The 22,052-nt window shown below is 63.4% G+C and overlaps 1 protein-coding gene across 3 annotated transcripts in view; it reads right to left on the bottom strand.

The window, feature by feature from the left end:
* The window catches only part of EXOC3L2 (exocyst complex component 3 like 2), a 57,014-nt gene that overhangs the window by 8,834 nt on the left and 26,128 nt on the right, over positions 1–22,052 (bottom strand). For all 3 annotated transcript variants that reach the window (XM_054010086.1, XM_054010085.1, XM_054010087.1), the window contains exons 3-11: positions 15,780–16,401; positions 15,489–15,603; positions 14,990–15,100; positions 13,743–13,843; positions 12,409–12,519; positions 11,795–11,930; positions 9,929–10,051; positions 4,047–4,202; positions 3,246–3,367 (exon numbers count right to left, since the gene is read on the bottom strand). In XM_054010086.1, the coding sequence (XP_053866061.1) occupies positions 3,246–3,367; positions 4,047–4,202; positions 9,929–10,051; positions 11,795–11,930; positions 12,409–12,519; positions 13,743–13,843; positions 14,990–15,100; positions 15,489–15,603; positions 15,780–16,401 (1,597 nt within the window). The remainder of the gene's footprint in view (positions 1–3,245; positions 3,368–4,046; positions 4,203–9,928; positions 10,052–11,794; positions 11,931–12,408; positions 12,520–13,742; positions 13,844–14,989; positions 15,101–15,488; positions 15,604–15,779; positions 16,402–22,052) is intronic.

The raw sequence follows: 22,052 nt of genomic DNA, 5'->3' as shown, positions 1-22,052 counted from the left end.
AGAGATGTGACGAACTGGGCCTGTTCTCACTGTGGTCTGTGAATGCTGACAGGGGAGTGTGACTAGGATGGTCTGCATTGCAGGATGGGATCTGCCCGAGGGCGCATACCTGAGTGTGTAACATGAGAACCCAGGAAGGGGTTGAAGGCGAGGCGACTCCTTAGCCCGGGAAACTGAACAAAGGCTGTGGGAGGGGTCGCTGAAGCCAGAGTGCTGGAAGCAGGCTGGAGAGAGGGCTGGGGGGCAGAGATGGCTCTGACCTCCCAAGGGGGGCTGGGCTGGGATGCCCGGGGACCCCAAGATGGACCTAACTGAGGGGGTCCCTGTTGTCTGTGCCTGCAAGACCTGTCTTGGACTGTATTCCTGTCATCCAAATAAACCTTCTGCTTTACTGGCTGGCTGAGAGTCGCAGTGAATCGCAGGAAGCCGGGGGTGCAGGGCCCTGAGTCCCCCAATACTCCGTGACACCTCCCCATCAGCACTCCCTGGCAGTGTCAGCCTGGTGCCCACTGGGAGTCCGTCCGTCCCCCCCCCCCATCAGCACCCCCTGGCGGTGTAGCCTGGTGCCCACCAGGTCCCCCCATCAGCACCCCCTGGCGGTGTAGCCCGGTGCCCACCAGGACCCTCCCCGCACACACACACACGCTGTGCGAGGGCGGCTGGCCGCACTGCAGGGCAGGAGTTTATTTAAAGCTCCTGCCGGCATTTTCAGGATGTTGGCAGAGCGCCCGTGTAATCAGCAAGGTCCCGGCCTCCCCTCCAGGCACACGTTGCTCCCGGGCAGCTCCTGTAGGCGGCGGCGGGGGGGCGGGGGGGGAGAGGTAGCTTGGTGCGCCTGCTGGTGCCCGGCCCGGAGCTGGTTCTGGGGGACAGCCCCGCTGGGGTCAGCTCTGGCTCCCACAACTGCTCCGGGGCCCTGCTGTGAGCCAGCTCAACACTTCCTTCCTTGGGGGGCTTCCGCCACGGTGCTGAGCCCCGGGGGGCCGCGACCTGTGAATCCCGCTGCTGGGAAGACGGAGCCGGCTGGCAGGGGGCTGGCTTAGGGGGATCTCTCCAGAGGCAGGTGTCCCAGATGCATTCCCAGGGCAGCGCAGTCCAGCCCCTGGCAATGCCAGGCCAGCGGGTGGTGGGGGTTGTGTGGTGCTGGGTGGGGATGGGGTGGAGGGCAGGGTGGGTGGCATGGGGGTGGGGGGTTATACATGTCTGCCCCCCCACACACACACACTGAAGGTCTCTTCCGGAGCAGCCCTCCACCCCTGGCCCCTTTCCATGGGTCTCCACAACCGCGAACTGCCCCACGATGGCAGCCAGGGGAAGTCACTCCCGGGCCCCTTCCTGTCTGAGCCCAGCCGCTTGTTTTTCTCCTCCAGCCCCGTCTTCAGCCACCCCTGCTCGCCGCCCCGCCCTGGCCGGCTGCAGGAAACGGCTCGCAGCCACGCTTCGCAGGCGATCTGTCGCCTCCCAGCCCTGTGCCCGGATGCAATCAGCGGAAGATGGAAAGAGGAGCCGTGCCAGGAGCCCGATAACCCCCCTTCGCCCTAAGAGTGACGCAGGCGGCCGCGGCAGAGCCCAGCGCCGGGCAATGCCACGGACGGGGGCATTTTTATCTCCCCGGGTCCTGGGAAGCGGGTTGTGACGCCGGGTTCCAGGAAAGCGCTGCTGGAAGCGTGGAGCAAGGGGAGGTGTCCCATGCCCAGATCGGCCTCCTAATTCTGGCCACACCGCCGCGCTGGGGGGGCCGCGTTCTGGCAGTGGCTGGGATCAGCCGGTGAGCTGGCAAGGACGTGCTGCGGGTGCCGCTGCTCCGGATCAAGACCTGGCTCCCGGCCGGCGAGCGCTCTGCGGCTGGGACTGTCCCTGGTTTCGCACCCATGCGGCACCCGGCACGCTGGGGCCTGTGCAGGTCCATGCTGCTCCTCTGTGCGTCAGAGTCAAACCCAACAGCCGCCAGGGCCAGAATCCGACCCCTCTGGGGCCAAGCAGCCGGAGATCCCTGCAGGGGGCTGCGGCAGTCAGCTCCGCTGGCACGTGGGAAGCAGCTGGGGGGGGGGGGAGTCGCCCCAGAGGGCATCTCCCTGGGGGCCATGTGGAACATTTGCCCCTTTCTCAAGCAGAGGCCCCGGCTGTGGTGGCAAAACCATTTGCCCTTTTCCCAGCTGGTCACAATGGCGAGTTCACGCCCGTGTCCGCCCTGGAGCCATCTGTCCCTGTCAATCTTCTGGCTCAGCTGGGGTGACCTGTGGAACTCTCTGCCACAGGAGGCGTGCAGTCACACGCTGGGCCCGGCCTTCCCAAGATCTGCCTGATTTCAGGGCCAGGAGCCAACCCCCACCGCAGGAGGGGGAAGAACCGTGGACCTGCATCACACCCCTGGCTAGGTGCATTATGGGAGCTCACTGTCCCTAAGACCACCAGATACAGGAGTCGCATGCTGCTCTGAACCCACCTGCTGTCTGGCAGAGCATGGCCCAGCTCCCACTACAGCAGAGGTCCCAGCGGGGGGGCTCGGGGTTCATGAGGACCCAGGGGAGCTGGGAGCCACCAGTCCTGCCCCAGGGCAAAGTGCATTCAAGTGATGGGTGGCCCCTCCCCAGCACCCCCAGAGTCCCTCTCCAGTGGCAGTACTCATCTTACTCCCCTGGGGCCTTGCCTGGGGCCACGCGGCTGCCACAGCTCAAGCCAGCCCGGAGCCCTCTCTCCCCCGTGACAAGCGCACGGCAGCCACAGAGCTCAGGGCTCCGCCTGGCTCTCAGCTCGCCTGGCTCTGTGACACTCAGCCGGGGCACAAGGAGCGAGAGGGGGAGCGGAGAGGGCAGCGCAGCTGTAACCCCGAAAGGATCCCCCCAGCGCTGCAGCCCCGGCAGCTGTTTAACACGCCCCAGGGGGAGGGCAGGAATGGAGGGGGATTCATTAGCTGAACTGAAGTTCAGCCGAGACCTTTAACAGCCTCGAGAGCGCAGATCTCCCATCCGACCACCCACCGCAACCCTGCCGAGGTGGGGGGGCCAGACAGCAGCACGGCCCCCAGTGTCCTAGCAGCAGGAGTCCAGCGGGGGCACCAAGGTGCTGGCCCCCTCACCGACGCTTCAAAGGATGGACCCGTTTCCACCCACCAGCCCCCCGTGGGCCGATGATGGAGCGACACTGGGGGGGGGGGGGTCCCCCAGAGAGAGGATTTGGGCAACCCTGCCGGGGGAGGTATAGGTTAGGGGCTGTGCACAGGTCCCATGGTGCCCCCCACTCACCGGACGTCAGGGAAGTCCCGCACCAGCATCCCCACCTCCATCTGGATGGAAGGCGTGTCCTCCAGCCGCAGGATCTCGGCCAGGTGAGGCACCACTTCATTCAGCCAGGACGAGGTCGAGTTCTGTGGGCAGGGGGCAGTCAGGACAGGGCAGGGGCTAAGGAGACCCCCCTCACACACCCCCAACCATGCCACTCAGGGGCTGGCGCCAGCAGCGAGACTGAGGGGACAAGCCAGCTGGAGCTCAGCCCCCCTCTTCTCCCCCCCGGTCCCCCAGGAGAACCCCAGCAATGGGGCTCAGTCAAGCGGCTGCACAACACCCAGGGCGGCACGGCCCAGCAGGCAGGGCTGGAGGCTGGTGCTAGTCCCAGCTCCGTCACCCCCCGCTGGGGGAACCGAGCCCCATCACTGCCCTGCGCCGTGCCTCAGTTTCCTCTTCCACCCCGCGTCTGTTCACACAGGGAACTCCAGCGGGCAGGGCTCGGTGTCTGCGCAGCGTCCGGTGCCCTGATCCCGGCACAGTCCTGACACAGGGCAACAGGACGTGCTGGGTATCCCGGCTCCACCCTCACCGTTTTACCCCAAGCTGGGCCGGCTGGCACTGCCAGGCTCTGCCCTCCACCAGGAACCCCCCTCTGGGCAGCCTGCAGCTCAGACCCCCCTCCCCTCTCCCAATCCACCGCCCCAGCTGAGCAATACTGGAGATTCAGCCCCGGGGGTGGGGGGGTCCTCACAGGGCAGCCCGCCCTGCCCCACTGTGCAGCGGGCCCCCCCAGACCCTCCCAGCCTCGCCCCGGCTCACCAGCTGGCCAAAGAGCTCCTGCAGCTGGCGGCCTTCGTCCTCCAGCCGGGCCGCCACCTTGCCTCTCATCTTGTTCGAGCTGCAGACGAGCCGGACCTGCAGCAGGGGCCGGACGTACTGGAGCAGCACCCACCGGTGTACTTCGTTCACCAGCACCTGTGGGCCACAGGGCAGGCTCAGCCGGGCAACCTGCAGGGGAGGGGTGGACTCCGCGGGGGGGCTCTGCTCCCCCCAGCTGGGCCGCCAGGGCGGGGGGGAGCCCCCAGGAATGCTGCTGCGCACTGCGCTGCGGCTATTCCCCGCCCCCAGGCCCCACAGGGGGCGGATCGGGGGCGTGGCTGGAGCGCACTGCGCTGTGGCTATTCCCCGCCCCCAGGCCCCACAGGGGGCGGATCGGGGGCGTGGCTGGAGCGCACTGCGCTGCGGCTATTCCCTGCCCGCAGGCCCCACAGGGGGCGGATCGGGGGCGTGGCCGGAGTGCACTGCGCTGGGGCTATTCCCTGTCCCCAGGGCCTTCAGCTGCAGAATCTCCGGGAGAAGCCTCCCCTGGACGTTGTCCCACTGGTGCAGGTCCCAGAGCGTCCAGCTCAGCAACTGGGAGGTCCTGGAAGGAGGGGTCAGGACCATGTGTGACGAAGTGGGACTGTTCTTAATGTTTCCTCTGAATACTGTGTGGGTGCCTCAGTTTCCCCTATGCAGTTCTTAAGTCTCTAGGTGGTGGGATAAAGGCCAGTGTGCATAATGGCTGACACGCTGTCTCCTGGCAACAAATGGCCGGGGCCCTTCCCCCCTCCAAGGGGATAGCTAAAGGTGAACAAAGAGATCAGGTGACCCAGAGGTGAAAGTAAGCCGGTCAGGTCCGGTCTGGCGTACCAGCAAAAGCCAGTACATCGTGCCAGATTGCACCGGGCGGGGCGCTCCGAGCCCTTTAAATCCTGCCCGCAGCTCCCGCCACTGCAGGGAGCCCCGAGCCCTTTAATTTGCCCCTGAGCCCCGGGGGCTCCCAGCCACCTCTGCAGCTGGGAGATCCGGGGTGATTTAAAGGCCCTGGAGCTCCCAGCCACAGCTGGTGCCCCAGAGCCTTTAAATCTTGAGAGGCCCCGCCTCTTCCAGTTGAGGCCACGCCCCCCTCAGGACTCCAGCCCTACCGGTAAATCCTGTAAGTTACTTTCACCCCTTAGGTGACCTCCTGGCCTGGGAAAGAGACGAAGGCCAGAGAGGAGGAGCTGGAGAGTTTCAGTTTGGAGCTGGCTGGGGACGGGAAGTGAGGGCAGACGGGGTTGTCTGGCTCGCTGTGCCCCAGAATGGACCCGGCTGAGGGGTCCCGTTCGCTGTACCTACAAGCTCTGTTTTAGACCGTGTTCCTGTCATCTAATAAACCTCTGTTTTACTGGCTGGCTAAGAGTCACGTCTGACTGCGAAGTGGGGGTGCAGGACCCTCTGGCTTCCCCAGGACCCCGCCTGGGTGGACTCGCTGTGGGAAGCGCACGGAGGGGCATATGCTGAATGCTCCAAGCTCAGACCCAGGAAGACGAAGCCGTGTGAGCTTCTTGCCCTAAAACAGTCTGCTCCAAGGAGAGGAGGCTCCCCAAAGTCCTGACTGGCTTTGTGGGGAGCAGTTCCAGAGCATCACCGGGGGACTCCGTGACAACTGGTGGCAGCAGTGGGATGTACTGCACCCCATGAATGGCGCTTCTTGCAGTAAGTGTCTGGGAAGCAGTAAAATGAAGGGCGGATAATGAGGACCAGGAGTGCTGAAGGCTCAGAGAGGGACGGTTTCAGGGGGCGATTAACCCCTGGGAGTGTGTGACCAGCGAGAAGGACTGTTGGAGTAACGGGGTCCCCCTGGGGATTGCAGCGAGCGGTCCCGGGGCGGAGAAATCTGCAGCTCGACTCTGGCAAAGAGGTGTTGACCTCGAGAAGGGCTGGCACACTGGGGGGGGTCTTCCTGGAAACCGTGGGGGAGCTAAGAGCACAGGCCTTTGAGTCCAGAGCAACTTGGGAACAGCAGAGTGATGGCCTATCACCATCTCCTCAAGAAGGACATTGTGATCCTGTGCAAGAAGAGAGGGTTACACATTGGAAAGTTCACCAAGGCCCAGTTAATCTTGCAGCTGGAGGACGAGGACCCTCTAAGGAGCAGATTCCTGACCCAGATGGGGCTACAAGAGGAGCTGGAGCGGTAGCCAGGCATTCCCCAGAGTCTGGTCCCCAACCAGACGGGGGTCTTCACGATTGGGTTCCCCATCAGGGGATCAGAGATGGATGGGTTTGGAGTTGAGTCCAAGAGAGCAAGAGCCCAAGGAAAAGCTGCAGGAGAAGAAACAGCAGCATGGATTGGCGATGGTGGAGCGGAGAGGCATAGGGGGCTTCCCAGGGGTGAGTGGGGATCGACCCCGGGCTGCCAGTACCACAGGGAACGTCGACACTAAATTGCTGCCCCTGGTTAAGGGGGCGGGGAGGGATGTGGATGCCCACCACACGGCCGTCGAGCAGGCAGGTGATTTGAACCAGGGGGACCCTGTGGAAAAGCCCCAGTATCTAGCTCCCTTGCTGGGTCCCAAGGCCATAGACGCTGTCAGCCAGATGGGTGGGGTGGTGGACAGGCTCCCACTCCTGGCCCCGGCCTATATGTCTGCGTGGAGTCTCCTGTGCTCAAGCCCCTCGGACCCCCAGTGGGAGCAAAGGGTGGTGGTCAATGGGGGGACATGCCTGGGATAGCGAGACCCTGGGACAGAGAGAACTGTTGTCAGGCCCCGGATAGTGCAGCCTCAGATGCGAGGGGCTGTGTGACCTGGGTGAAGGTCCCCGGGATGAAGCCCCTTGCCCTGCCTATGGCCCGGATCCCTGTGCAGACCCAGGAGGGGTCGGGCTGGCTGGTCGTTGGGGTTCTCCAGGATATTGGCTGTGAGGTCCTGTTGGGGGATGACTGTGTCTCTTTGGGACAGGATCCAGGCCCTGCTCCTGTAATGGCAGAAGATTTGAATTTGAATCCAGGGAAACAATTGGCTAAGAGGGAAATGGTCAGTGAAAATGCAAATGACCTGGCTGGCAGGAGGGAGGGGCTGCTGGGCTCAGGGTACCTGCCTACCTGTAACCAGACCCCTGGGGCGGAGTGAGAGGGAGAGATGCTCCCCGCCCCCCTGCACACCGGAGAAGGGGCTCACGCTGGCTCTGATGCTGTGACCAGAGCAGAGAGCTCCCTGCCTGCCCCCACTAGGACAGCCAGGGTAGCGCTGAGCACGGTGGGAGCGGAGACCCCAGCTGAGTGGGGGGACACACAGGTAGGGCAGGTCGGCTGCCCCCCAGGTTTGCCTGGTCCAGACGTGCTGCTGGGAAGTGGTTACACAGCAGGGATGGAGCTACCAGGGACAGGGCTAAGGGGGGCTGTGACCCCAGGCCCAGCCAGCGAGAGGGAACAGGTCCCACTCCCTTCCCCAGCAGCTGAATTCCAGACCGAGCTGCAGAAGGATCCCTCCTTGGAGAAGCTGAGGGAACTTTCTGGCCACCGTGCTGCAAACCCCCTTGGGGAAGGCTGCAGGGACAGAGTCCTGTGGGAGAAGGGATCCCTGTACCGGGAATGGGCTTCCCAAGGGGAAGTAGAACTGTGGGGAGTCGGGAGGCAGCGGGTGGTGCCCCAGGAATCCACAGGGTTCTTCCCTTTCGAGCTGGCATATGGGAGGAGAGTGAGGGGACCCCTGGACCTGGAAGGGGAAGACTGGGAGGAGAAGGGGGAAGACCCCCTGGTGGATCTCTTCCCTGAGGTGGGAGCCAATCTCCCCATCAGGTGTTCCCCATTCAGAGTCACTGGGAAAGCAGCCCAGAACCTGGAGACAGAGGTCAAGGACATGCTGGCTTTAGATGTGATCCAGCCGTTCAACAGCCCGTGGGCCTCACCATGGGGCTTGTCCCCAAGGAAGATGGGATGATCTGGTTTTGTGGGGACTATCGGAAGCTTAAAGCCATCACCATGTCCGATGCCTGCCCCATGCCTAGGCCTGGGGAGATTCTAGACAAGCTGAGGGGGATGGAGAACGTGGCCCTGGCGTACGTCAATGACGTGTGTGTCTTTAGGCAGACCTGGGAGGGACATGTGTCCCAGGTGAAGAGGGTGCTGGGCTGCCTCAAGGAGGCAGGACTGACGGTAAAAGCCGAAAAGTGCAAGGTGGAGATGATCAAAGATTGGCCCATACCCAGACCAAGAAACAAGTCCAGGCCTTTATCAGGATGGCGGGGTGCTACCCCACCTTACCCACTAGCTGCCCCCATCCCTGAGCTATGTGCGAGGGGTAAGCCAGACGAGGTGGTCTGGACGGAGCAGTGCCAGAGGGCTCTCTGTACACTTAAGGAGGCTCTAATCCAGGGCCCGGTAAATCTGGTAAACCCAGACTTTGCCAAGCCTTTTGCAGTGTTCACCGACGCCTCAGACGCAGGGCTGGGCACGGGGCTGATGCAAGCCGATGCTGAGGGGGGGAGACACCCCATCGGGTACCTGAGCAAGAAACTGCTGCCCCGGGAGCAGAACTATGCGGCCTCAGAGAAGAAATGCCCGGCCATGGTGCAGGCCCTTAGAAAGCTGCAGCTGTATCTTTACTGTGTATACTGACCACTCTCCTCCGACGTGGCGGCGTCAAATGCAAGGGGCTGATGCCGAGCAGCTGGGGACAGAGACACCTGTTCAGAGGGTGGCCAAGGTCAAGATGGAGGGCTCTTAACCAAGAGAGCCCGAATTGCAGCCCTCCAAACTGGAGCGCTGGGAAAAGACCCAATCTCAGTTTAGACCCCAGGGGTATTGGGGTGGCAAAAGGGTACGGGCCGCATAAACCTTCCCACATGCAGCCTGCAAGCGCCATCAAGCACAACAGACCCACGGGAGGGCCTGAAACTGGAAGGGCCTGGTGTAACTCCCACCAAGGAATGGGAGATGATGGGGCATCCATGGCAACGTTGGTGGGTTCAAACTTCCCCAGGTCACCGGCTAAAGTGACCTCGCTCAGTTCAGTCTCGAAGGGGAGAGAGATGAGCCGAAGTGGGACTGTTCTTAATGTTTCCTCTGAATACTGTAGGGGTGCCTCAGTTTCCCCTATGCAGTTCTTAAGTCTCTAGGTGGTGGGATAAAGGCCAGTGTGCATAATGGCTGACAATAAATGGCTGGGGTCCTTCCCTCTGCAAGGGGATAGCTAAAGGTGCTAAAGGTGAACAAAGAGATCAGGTGACCTCCTGGCCCGGGAAAGAGACAAAGGCCAGAGAGGAGGGGCTGGAGAGTTTCAGTTTGGAGCTCGCTGGGGAGGGAAGTGAGTGCAGACGGGGTTGTCTGGCTCGCTGAGCCCCAGAATGGATCCGGCTGAGGGGTCCTGTTCTCTGTACCTACAAGCTCTGTTTTAGACCGTGTTCCTGTCATCTAATAAACCTCTGTTTTACTGGCTGGCTGAGAGTCACGTCTGACTGCGAAGTGGGGGGTGCAGAACCCTTTGGCTTCCCCAGGACCCCGCCTGGGCGGACTCGCTGTGGGAAGCACACGGAGGGGCATATGCTGAATGCTCCAAGCTCAGACCCAGGAAGATGAAGCCGTGTGAGCTTCTTGCCCTGAAGACAGTCTGCTCCAAGGAAAAGGAGGCTCCCCAAAGTCCTGACTGGCTTTGTGGGGAGCCGTTCCAAAGCATCGCCCGGGGACTCTGTGACACCATGGCAGGGGGGCATGGCCTGGAGCGGCACCAGGGTTGTGGGGGCTGGGATAGGGGGGTGGGGCCGTGGCGGGGGCAGGAGCCGCTGGGGGTGTCCGGGCGGCACGGGCTGCTCTCCCTTCTGCCCAGGCGGCGGCCCAGGGGCAGACTGTGTCCCCATCCCGTGTGCCTGCTCCCCACGCCCTCGGCAGCACCCACCTCGTACGGCTCTGGCTGCATCTTCCGCAGCTTCTGAGTGTAGTCTGTGAGCAGCGTGATGATGGCGTCGAAGCTCTCCGAGCTGGTCAGCCACTTCCTCTTCATCAGCTTGGGGAAGTAGGGCTGAAAGGAGAGGCCAGCCTCAGCGCCAGGGCAGAGCCGGGCACCCCCAGGGCCTCTGCGACCTCGCCCCGCCTCTGGCTCAGACAGGCCTACCTGCCCCCCAGCTAGGCCAGGCTGGGTCAGACCCATGGCCCCGCTAGCCCAGTATCCTGTTGTGACGAAGTGAGACTGTTCTTGATGTTTCCTCTGAATAGTGTTGGGGTGCCTCAGTTTCCCCTATGCATTTCTTAAGTCTCTAGGTGGTGGGATAAAGGCCAGTGTGCATAAATGGCCGACACTCTGTCTCCTGGCAACTAATGGCGGGGGCCCTTCCCCCCTGCAAGGGGATAGCTAAAGGTGTTAGAGAGCAAAGAGATCAGGTGACCTCCTGGCCCAGGAAAGAGACAAAGGCCAGAGAGGAGGGGCTGGAGAGTTTCAGTTTGGAGCTGGCTGAAGACGGGAAGTGAGTGCAGACGGGGTTGTCTGGCTTGCTGCCCCCCCACAAAATGGATCCGGCTGAGGGGTCCAGTTCTCTGTACCTACAAGCTCTATTTTAGACCGTGTTCCTGTCATCTAATAAACCTCTGTTTTACTGGCTGGCTAAAAGCCACGTCTGACTGCGAAGTGGGGGTGCAGGACCCTGTGGCTTCCCCAGTACCCCGCCTGGGCGGACTCGCTGTGGGAAGCGCACGGAGGGGCATATGCTGAATGCTCCAAGATCAGACCCAGAAAGGTGAAGCCGTGTGAGCTTCTTGCCCTGAAGACAGTCTGCTCCAAGGAAGAGGAGGCTCCCCAGAGTCCTACTGGCTTTGTGGGGAGCAGTTCCAGAGCATCGCCCGGGGACTCCATCACACCTGGCTCTGACAGTTGCTGATGCCAGATGCTTCAGAGGGAACGAACAGAGCAGGGGAATTATTGAGTGATCCATCCCGTTGTCCAGTTCCAATTTCTGGCAGTCAGAGGCTAGGGACACCCACATTCAGAGCATGGGGCTGGGTCCCTGCCCATCTTGGCTAATAACCACTGATGGACCGGTCCTCCAGGAGCTTTTTTAACCCAGTTATAGTTTTGGCCTTCACAACATCCCCTGGCAAGGAGTTCCACAGGTTCACTGCGTTGTGCGAAGAATTACTTCCTTCTGTTTGTTGCTGCCTATTAAATTTCCCGGTTCTTGTATGATGTGAATGGGTAAATAATACTTCCCTAGTCACTTTCTCCAGACCAGGCACGATTTTATAGACCTCTGTCATATCCCCCTTAGTCATCTCTTTTCCAAGCTGAACAGTCCCCGTCTTTTAATCTCTGCTCCACCCTCTTCTCTGCGCCTTTCCCAATTCTAACCTCTTGGGTTAGAGCTGGGGCGACCAGCCCCGCACGCAGTCTGCCAGGTGTGGGTGTATACGGATTGATAGAGGGGCAGGATATTGACTCTCTCATGATCTATCTCAGTGGGTCTCAAACTTTTTTTACTGGTGATCCCTTTCACCCAGCAAGTCTCTGAGTGTGACCCCCCTAATAAATTAAACACACTTTTTTATATATTTAACACCATTATAAATGCTGGAGGCAAGCAGGGTTTGGTGTGGAGGTTGACTGTTCGCGACCCCCCCGATGTAATAACCTCATGACTCCCCTGAGGGGTCCCGACCCCCAGTTTGAGAACCCCTGATCTATCTGAACACTGGGTCCTCAGACAGACCAACCTTCCCCCCTGAGACAGACCCAGGCCGTGTCCCACGAGTGCCCTGGCCTGCCCCCACGTACCCGGAGCTCCTCGAAGAGTTGCTGGGCCAGGACATGGTTGCAGAGCCGGGTCACCTTGTCCAGGGCGGCGCTGGCCTGGCGCTGGGGGGCTTCGCTCTCCGAGTGGCCAGACTGCGCCAGCTGCTCCACATATTCCCTGGGGGAGCGGCACCTGTCAGCAAGCCAGCCCACAATGCCCTGCAGCAACGCCCCCTCCAGGCATGGGCCCCAGGCCCCCATCACCCTGGCAGGGGCCCAGATCTTGCCATGCTCTCCAGCCAGGGGGCCTTGGGTATGGCTGTGGGGCAGAGAGCCTAGCCCAGCAGGGGGACCTCAGGGGAGTCCAGCAGGGGTCCTTGGGGGCATGACTAGGGAGGGAGCCCAGTGGGGAGCCGGGGCGGGGATGACACGGGGGTACCCAGCAGGAGGCTGGGGGGCGGGGGGGGGAGGAACTTGGCCACAAGGGACCCAATGCGGGGCTTGGGGGCAGGCACAGCCACACCGGGGGATGCAGGGTGCCTGCTACAGGCTCTGTAGGCCCCTGGACCCGGGCAGGGGGATGGGCCGGCTCACCCCAGCACCCAGGTCTGCCACCCCCCAGCCCTGGGCAGGCAAAAGGTATGGGGGCCCTGCACCTGAAGGGGGGGCAGCAGTTGACGAGCGCGATGGTCCTGCCCACATAGCTGTCGGTGGGGGGGCCGCTCTTGCCGGGCCCCTCGTGGAACTGCTCCACCTTGCTCTGAAAGCTGCAAAAGGGAGAGATGGCACGTGCTGAAGGGGTGTCCTGAGGCTCTGGGGGGATCCCCACCCCCTATACCAGGGACAGCCCTGGGGGGGGATCCCTACCCCTCCCTGCCCAGGAAGGGCATCCTTGTACTGCCAGGCACATGTCCCACAGTGCTCTCTCTGACCGACCCCAGGGGAGGGACCCGCACTCCCCTCCTCCGCTCAGCTGTTACCTCCTAGGCCCCCTCCTCCCCCAGACCAAACCCCGCCCAGCATGGGGAGGGGAGAGAAACCTGAGCCGAGGGCTGGAGCCCAGGGGGCTGGCTTGGCCTTCCTTGTCTTCAGCCCTAAGGCAGGAAATCTGCAGGCCTGGGAGATGCTAGCCTGGGCAGGGGGCTGGACAGACGGCCTGACGGCTCCCCCGAGGGTTGGGGAACCTCAGTGGGAGACGGCACCACCGCAGGGACAGGGGAGTAACGACCGTCCATGGGCCGAGCAGGGCGTGCCGGGGCTGAGCTAAACGGGCCTGGACACCGATGAATCTGTTAGGAGGGAGGTGCCCTTCTCCTGCAGGGTACCTCCCTCCTACGCTGGATTTGAGCACTAGCCTATCGCTAACGGGAAACCACCATGCGGAGCGGGGTCTTCAGTCATCAGCTGGGTAGCCCCCATCTGACCCTGCAACCCGGCTGGGCCCATCAGAGCCATCGGCACGCCAGAGACAGGGCCGGCTGCTGCCTGTCACCGCCAGGGCCCCCAGGAAGCGCTTCGGCCCAGGGCTAGTGCTGCGGGCTGGGCCGGGGGCTTTGACCGGGTCACGTGGCTTGAAGCCCTCCTGGCTTCTTCGCCGAGTCCAGTGAAAGTCCCCCAGGCTTTGCTGCGTCCCGCGCCCCGGGCTCTCGCCAAGAGACAGCTCCTGGGTTTGAGCCCTGCAGCGCCTGATGCTGGGGCCAGGACCTAGGGACCCTCTGACCGACTGGCAATTCACACAGTATTATTAACAGGACCCATCGCTCCGCACAGGCCATGGGTCTCCCAGCCCGGGGGCAGGGCTGGCCACGCTCTGTGTGTGTGTGTGTGGGGCTGGGAGCCAGGGTGGTGGTGGCGGCTGGGAACCCACCCCGATTCCCTCCCACCGGGAAGCCCTTCCACCTGCTGTCCCCCCCCCCCCACATGAGTCCCACGTGACCCCCCCAGAACAGGGCCCTGGTGTAGCCTCCCTCCATCTCCCCTCCCAGCATACCTCTGCAGGAACTCGGCCAGACCAGTCAGACAGCAGAGCACTATCTGCTCCCCGAACTCCGGCGTGATCCGGGGGGCCTTGTCCACATGGGCCTTCAGCACCTGCAGGGAGAGGAGCAGGCCGCTGAGCTGCTGGGGGAGCGGGGAGCCTCCTGCCGCCGGATGCACGGACTGGGGGCCCCCAAACCTCCGGCGGGCACGACTGACTCACCCCGACAGCAACAAAAGGGAGGCCCCAGCAGGCCCTGCCCAAGCCCCGGGCACCATCAGCTGCACCCAGCACCGCCTGGGGAGGGGCTGCGAGCTGCCAGCACAGGCCAGGCCTAGCTCAGCAGCTGTCTGCTCCCGCGGGGCGCGGCGCTGAGGGGGGCTGGCCGGTGGGCAGCCTGGGGGTGGTGCTGGCTGGCTGGCAGAGGGGAGCCCCGCACAGGCCCACTGCAGAGCTCGCAGGGGCAGAGGACTGACTCTCTGGCCCAGGGGACCTGCCCCGGGGCCCTGTCTGTTGTTGGCAGCTTTCCCCTAGAGCCCGGAGAGGGCAGGGAGAGACAGGCAGAGCCCGCCTGTGCCCTCTGCCAGTGGGAGCCGCAGCTGATCAGCATGGGCCCCTGATGGCATCCCCAAGGCCGGGCACCCACAGAGGGGCCAGCAAGCGAAGAGCCCTGGGGCAGCCAGTAGGGGGCAGGTGTCTCCTCGGGGCAGCCGTGTCTTGGCAGGGGTTGGGATCCAGGATGGGCGAGCCCGGGGATAAGCCTATAGCCCTGCCCTGGCTCTAGGGGGATGGGCCCACGGGCCCACCCCACACCCAGGGTCCACGGGGAGCTGGGAGAGCCAGGCTGCGGCTTGTGTAATGGGGCCGGGGGGTGAGGGAGGGGAAGGCTGGACCTGGCCACCAGGGAAGGGGGGGGAGGGGAGGAGCCTGGATCAAGCCCCAGGCCGGCTCAGCTGGGCCAGGGGCTGCCCTCTGCCCTGGCACCCGTGGGCCCAACGGGCGACTCCTGGCCCCGCTCAGCCAGCACGAGAGGCTGAGGCCACTAGCGCCTGGAGGGTGAACAGCTGACTGCATGGGGGGGGAGGGAGGGTTTGTGTGTGGCAGGGAAGGCCTGGCACAGGGGGAGGGGGAGTGGGGAGCCCGGGGGCCAGGCATGGCAGGGAAGGGTCCTGGGGAGCCTGGGGGCCAAGCACGGCCGGAGGGGGAGTGGGGGGCCCAGTGCAGACGGGTAGCGGTGAGCGGCCTGGCCCTGGACGCACAGAGATCACCCGGCTGGACAGCTCCAACTGGCTGTGGTCTTGTCCAGGCTCCTGTGCCCAGCGCTGCTCCTCCTCCCGCAGCTCCTGGCTCATGTCTGCCACGATCTTGGTCTAGGTGGAAACAGAGAAGATGTCACCAGTGGGGGGATGGGCTGCCCTAGCACCTCTCGCCCTGTGGCCTGGTGTCTGGCTAGCCGGCTCCCAGCCAGGCCCTGCAGCTCGGCCGGACTGTAAACTCCTCCCCCCCCACCAGCTCCCCCCACCTACTTATTAAAGGACTGACACCCGCAACCCCCTGGACTATTGGGGGGGAAATCACCCACTCCCAGCGCAGAGGCACCCAGGGGAAGAGAAGGGGGTGAGGAGGTGCCATGGGGAGGGAGTGGGGCAGGAGCGGGGTGGCGCCGCAGGGGGCAGGGGAGGAGCCTGAGGCTGCCATGGGGAGGCAGAGTGGAGGGAGGAGGCGCCGTGGGGGGTGGGCACCAGGCCCCGCTGTTACCTTCACTGCCGCAACGCAGGCCTCCTCCAAGCGGCGCCGGGTCTCGGGGGGCAGCAGGGGCTCTAGCTCGTGGGCGCTGAGCAGTGGGGCGATGTCCAGCCGCCCCAGCACCTCCCTGGGGGCAGAGACAGCCATGAGAGCAGGGCCCCCCCCCTGCACGGCCCCCTTCCCAGTGCCAGCTTACAGGGCCCCAGTGCCAGGTACCAGCCCTGCCCCTCCCCCCCCCCCCCACATACCAACCCATCCCTGCCCCCCGCCCTCCCCGCTCCAGGAGCCAGCCCCGCCCCTCACCTGGGGTAGGTGTTACTGTGCCAGTCCAGGAGGAAGTAGAGCTCGGCGATGGACAGGTTCCTCTGGGCGATGCTGCCCAGCAGCTGGGCCAGCCCCTCATGGTAGCTGCGGGCGTAGATGTCCAGGGCCTGGTACTCGGGGGGATACGCCGGCAGCAGGTGGGTCCTGACGGCGCTGAGGTCCTCCACCAGGCAGCGGGTCAGGCGCTCCACGTGCCCCGCCAGGGGGCCGCCACTGTCCTCCGCGCACTGGCCCAGCCGCTCGCCCACTGCCCGCTTCACCGCCTCGGCCCACCTGCGGCGCATGGCCCGGGGCCGGGGCCCCACGCCGCCCCCCTGCGCCTCCAGCCACCGCCGGTCCGCGGCCTCCTCCTGCTCGATCACCCGCACCATCAGCTCCAGGGCCGGGTAGGTGCCTCGGGCCGCCAGGGCCTCGGCCAGCATAGCCCACAGCTGCTGGAGCAGGGCCTCGTACAGCAGCGTCACGTCCTTGGCCTTGCGGCTGCCGGCCCCAGCCTCGCCGCTCGGGGGGCCCTCCCGCCCGCACTCCACCTCCAGCTCGATGATGTGCTTGTCGGCCGCCAGCAGGTCCCGCTGCTGAATCAGGTTCAGAATCTCCAGCACTGCGGGCAGCGGAGCAGAGAGGTCAGCGCGGACCCTGGGGGAAGGGGAGCCCAGGGCTGGGCTGGCAGGGGGCTGCGGGTCGGGAGTAAGGGTCACCGGCAGAGCTGGGTGCGGGACAGAGAAGGGCCGTGGGTCAGGAGCGCTAACCCCACACACACTCCGGCTCTGGCCACTTCCCCAGCACAAACTCTGCTCGGGGGGAAGCGGAGCCAGGACGCAGAACCCCAGCTTGGCTCTACGTTGGCCCCAGCCCTTCTGGAGAACCTGGACTCTGGGTGGGAGCCGGACATGCCCCCTGCCGCCCGCCTGCCCCTGCCAGGGCTGCCTTCTGCCCTCCAGGTCAGCTGAAGAGCCAGCAGCCAGTGACCCCAGCCCAGGGGGGCAGGTACAACTATGCCCGGCTGGCAGGGGCACATATGGGGGACAGAGTGTCCCTGCCCCACGCTGGCTGGGAAATGCCCACTGTCACGGAGTATTGGGGGACTCAGGGCCCTGCACCCCCGGCTTCCTGCGATTCACCATGACTCTCAGCCAGCCAGTAGAGCAGAAGGTTTATTTGGATGACAGGAATACAGTCCAAGACAGGTCTTGCAGGCACAGACAACAGGGCCCCCCCTCAGTTAGGTCCAGCTTGGGGTCCCAGGGCATGCCAGCCCACCCCCCTTTGGAGGGTCAGAGCCATCTCTGCCTCCCAGCCATCTCTCCAGCCTCCTTCCAGCCTGCTTCCAGCACCCTGCCTTCAGCGACCCCTCCCACAGCCTTTGTTCAGTTTCCCGGGCCCCGGAGTCACCTGACCTCCAATCCCCTCCTGGGTTCTCATGTTACAAGCTCAGGTATGTTCCCTTGGGCCGACTCCCATCCCCCGATGCAGACCATCCTAGTCACACTCCCCTGTCAGCATTCCCACACCCCAGCAAGAACAGTCCCAGTTCGTCACATCTCTCCCCCCTTCGAGACCGAACTGAGCAGGGTCACTTTAGCCAGTGACCTGGGGAAGTTCGAACCTACCCCCGTTCCCATGGATGCCCCCGCATCCCTCCAGTTCCTTGGTGGGAGTTACACCAGGCCCCTTCCGTTCCACGCCCCCCCTTAGGTCGGGGTGCTTGATGGCACTCGCAGTTCGCATGTGGGAAGGTTTATGCGGCCTGTGCCTTTTTCCCACCCCCATACCTCTGGGGTTCCAACTGGGCTGTGGTCTTCTCCCAGCGCTCCAGTCTGGAGGTCTGTGCTTTGGGCTCTCTTGGTTTAGAGCCGCCCTTTTAACCTTGGCCACCCTCTGGAAAGGATCCTTTATGCTGGGCAAGGGTCCTAAAGCTGTTTTCCCCTTGTCCCAGGCCTTCCTCCCCCTCTGACAGGGGTCACAGGATCGGCAGTACTGTCGGACAGTAACAAAGACCCCAGGCCAGTAAAAGCTCCGTAGCAGCCTCTGCTGGGTACGCCAGGTTCCCTGGTGCCCTGAGAGGGGAATGTCATGGGCCCGGCACAGCAGCTGGCGGCGATACTTCTGGGGTACCACCAGCTGCCTCCTGATCCCCCCTGACTCCATTTTCCCTGGGGGAGCCCATTCTCGGTACAGAAACCCCTTCTCCCACAGGAACCTTTTCCGGCCACCTCGTCCCATGGTCTGTACCGCATTGAGGTCGGCCAGGTCCCTTATCTTCCGCAAGGAGGGATCTCTCTGCAACTCGGCCTGGAACTCAGCAGCTGGGACAGGGATGGCCACCTGCTCTTTCTCGCCCGCTGGGTCTGAAGCTGCAGCCTCCCTGAGCCGTGTCCCTGGGCGTTCCCTCCCCACCAGGTTAGGGTCCTGCGCCTCAGGCAAGGCACCCCCCCCAAGGCCAGGGCGCAGGGCCCCTCGCCGGCTCTGACTGCGGGTCACAACCAGTGCCTTTTGGGGGTTGCTTGGCCAGTTCTCCAGGTCCCCCCCCATCAATACCTCAGTGGGCAAATACGGGTGTACCCCCACATCCTTGGGGCCCTCCTTGGCCCCCCACTTCAGGTGTACCCTTGCCACGGGCACTTTGACTGGTGTTCCGCCCACCCCCGTCAGGGTCAGGTAGGAGTTGGGCACCACCTGATCTGGGGCCACCACCTCGGGCCGGGCCAGCGTCACCTCTGCGCCCGTATCCCAGTATCCATTTGTGACGAACTGGGCCTGTTCTCACTGTGGTCTGTGAATGCTGACAGGGAAGTGTGGCTGAATAGTCTGCATTGGGGGATGGGAGACAGCCCGAGGGCGCATACCTAAGTGTGTAACACGAGAACCCAGGGAGGGGTTGAAGGCCAGGTGACTCCTTAGCCCGGGAAACTGAACAAAGGCTGTGGGAGGGGTGGCTGAAGCCAGAGTGTGGGAAGCAGGCTGGAGAGATGGCTGGGGGGCAGAGATGGCTCTGACCTCCCAAGGGGGGCTGGGACCCCAAGATGGACCAAACTGAGGGGGTCCCTGTTGTCTGTGCCTGCAAGACCTGTCTTGGACTGCATTCCTGTCATCCAAATAAACCTTCTGCTTTACTGGCTGGCTGAGAGTCATGGTGAATCGCAGGAAGCCGGGGGTGCAGGGCCCTGAGTCCCCCAATACTCCGCGACAACTGGTGGCAGCGGCGGGATCTACTGCACCCCGTGGACGGCGCTTCCTGCAGTAAGTGACTGGGGAGCAGTAAAACGAAGGGGGATTGACGGGGACCAGGCCTGCTGAAGAGTGAGAGAGAGACGGTTATTACCCCTGGGAGTGTGTGACCAGCGAGAAGGACTTTTGCAGTAACAGGGTCCCCCGGGGGGATCGCAGCGAGTGGTCCCAGGGGCGGAGGAGTCTGCAGCTCGACCCTGGCAGAGAGGTGGTGACCTCGAGAAGGGCTGGCACACTAGGGGTCCCCCTGGGAACTGTGGGGAGCTGTGAGCACACAGGCCGGTGAGTGGCCAGCAGGAAGATGTATGCCAAGCGGCTTAAGAGCGACCTGGTGGAGCTGTGCAAGCAGAGGCGGCTGCGCATTGGGAGGCTCACCAAAGAACAGCTCATTGCCCGGCTGGAGGCGGAAGATCGCGCGAATGAACTGATCCCTGTGTCTCAGGGAAGCAGCCTGGCAAATGCAGCGCAGGCACCAGTGTCTGTCCCAGCTGGGAGTGGTCAGCCGGCTGCTGAGGGCTTCCCGAGACCCCTCCTCCCTATGCCTAGGGGAAGGGTGGGGAGGAGCCCAGCAAATACCGAAGGTGCCGTGACCCCCCCGGCCAGCAGGGGATCCCCCCGGCGAAGCCCGCCGGCCAGCAGAGGATCCTCCCGGCGACGTTCGGCATCCGTGGAGCGGAATTGGCTGGAATGGGAGAAAGAGCTAAAACTGAGAGAGCTGGAGGATCGTGAACGACAGAGACAGCATGAACGGGAGGAGAAAGAGAGACAGCATCAGCGTGAACGGGAGGAGAAAGAGAGACAGAGACAGCATGAACGGGAGGAGAATGAGAGACAGAGACAGCATGAAGAGAGACAGAGACAGGAGAATGAGAGACAGCGTCAGCATGACCTGGAACTGGCGAGACTGAGGGGCAGCGAACCCCCGGCTGCGGTGAGTGAGGGGGGACCCGGGACTGCACGGAGCTTTAATAAGTGCATCATGGCCCCATACAAGGAGGGGGAGGACATGGATGACTTCCTGGAGGCCTTTGAGACGGCCTGCGAGCTGCACCGGGTTGATCCCGCGGACAGACTCCGGGTCCTTACCCCCTTACTGGACCCCAAAGCCGTGGCATTGTACCGCCAACTGGGAGAGGCAGAGAAAGGGGACTACGAACTATTCAAAAAGGCCCTGCTACGTGAGTTTGGGCTGACTCCTGAGATGTACCGGGAAAGGTTCCGGAGTCAAGATAAAACCCCTGAGATCTCATATCTGCAACTAGCCGTCCGCATGGAAAGATACGCCAGCAAGTGGGCTGGTGGGGCCCAGACGAAGGAGGACCTGATTAAACTGCTGGTACTGGAGCAACTGTATGAGCGGTGCCCCTCCGACCTGAGGCTGTGGTTGGTGGACAAAAAGCCAGAGAACCCGCGACACGCCGGGCAGCTGGCTGATGAGTTTGTAAAGAGCCGGTCAAGGGGTGGCAGGGAGGAGCCCCAAAGGAACAGGCCCGCCGCGATGCAGAGAGAGAGTCACCCTGGGACCTCCCAAAGGGGGAATATGGGGAATCCCCTCCCACGGGGAATGCCCAGCGTCAGGGACAACCGACCGGCTCGAGGGGACCCACGGGACCTGAGCTGCTATTACTGCGGCCGAAGAGGCCACGTTCGGGCCCAGTGCCCCAAGCTCAAGGACAGACTGAGCAGACCGAACCCGCATAGGGTTAACTTGGTAGAGGCCCAGACGGACGAGGGGCAGGCTTCTCACGCAAGAGGGGCTGGCAGCTTATCAACTGCTCAAGAGAGAGAAGGGCCCCAGGCCAGCTCCTCTAGGGGGCTGGATGCCCCAGACTCAGGGTTTTTGGTTTATACGGTGGGCGCGGGGCTGTCCCTCCGGAGAGAGTACCTTGTTCCCCTGGAGGTGGATGGGAGGAAGGTCAATGGATACTGGGATACGGGCGCAGAGGTGACGCTGGCCCGGCCCGAGGTGGTGGCCCCAGATCAGGTGGTGCCCAACTCCTACCTGACCCTGACGGGGGTGGGCGGAACACCAGTCAAAGTGCCCGTGGCAAGGGTACACCTGAAGTGGGGGGCCAAGGAGGGCCCCACGGATGTGGGGGTACACCCGTATTTGCCCACTGAGGTATTGATGGGGGGGGACCTGGAGAACTGGCCAAGCAACCCCCAAAAGGCACTGGTTGTGACCCGCAGTCAGAGCCGGCGAGGGGCCCTGCGCCCTGGCCTTGGGGGGGGTGCCTTGCCTGAGGCGCAGGACCCTAACCTGGTGGGGAGGGAACGCCCAGGGACACGGCTCAGGGAGGCTGCAGCTTCAGACCCAGCGGGCGAGAAAGAGCAGGTGGCCATCCCTGTCCCAGCTGCTGAGTTCCAAGCCGAGTTGCAGAGAGATCCCTCCTTGCGGAAGATAAGGGACCTGGCCGACCTCAATGCGGTACAGACCATGGGACGAGGTGGCCGGAAAAGGTTCCTGTGGGAGAAGGGGTTTCTGTACCGAGAATGGGCTCCCCCAGGGAAAATGGAGTCAGGGGGGATCAGGAGGCAGCTGGTGGTACCCCAGAAGTTTCGCCGCCAGCTGCTGTGCCGGGCCCATGACATTCCTCTCGCAGGGCACCAGGGAACCTGGCGTACCCAGCAGAGGCTGCTACGGAGCTTTTACTGGCCTGGGGTCTTTGTTACTGTCCGACAGTACTGCGGATCCTGTGACCCGTCAGAGGGGGAGGAAGGCCTGGGACAAGGGGAAAACAGCTTTAGGACCCTTGCCCAGCATATAGGATCCTTTCCAGAGGGTGGCCAAGGTTAAAAGGGCGGCTCTAAACCAAGAGAGCCCAAAGCACAGACCTCCAGACTGGAGCGCTGGGAGAAGACCACAGCCCAGTTGGAACCCCAGAGGTATGGGGGTGGGAAAAGGGCACAGGCCGCATAAACCTTCCCACATGCGAACTGCGAGTGCCATTAAGCACCCCGACCTAAGGGGGGGCGTGAAACTGAAGGGGCCTGGTGTAATTCCCACCAAGGAATGGGAGGGAT

This window comes from Malaclemys terrapin, chromosome 20 (genome assembly GCF_027887155.1).
Source record: "Malaclemys terrapin pileata isolate rMalTer1 chromosome 20, rMalTer1.hap1, whole genome shotgun sequence".
Classification (NCBI taxonomy): Eukaryota; Metazoa; Chordata; order Testudines; family Emydidae; genus Malaclemys; species Malaclemys terrapin.
This window is presented reverse-complemented; position numbering and strand designations above follow the sequence as displayed.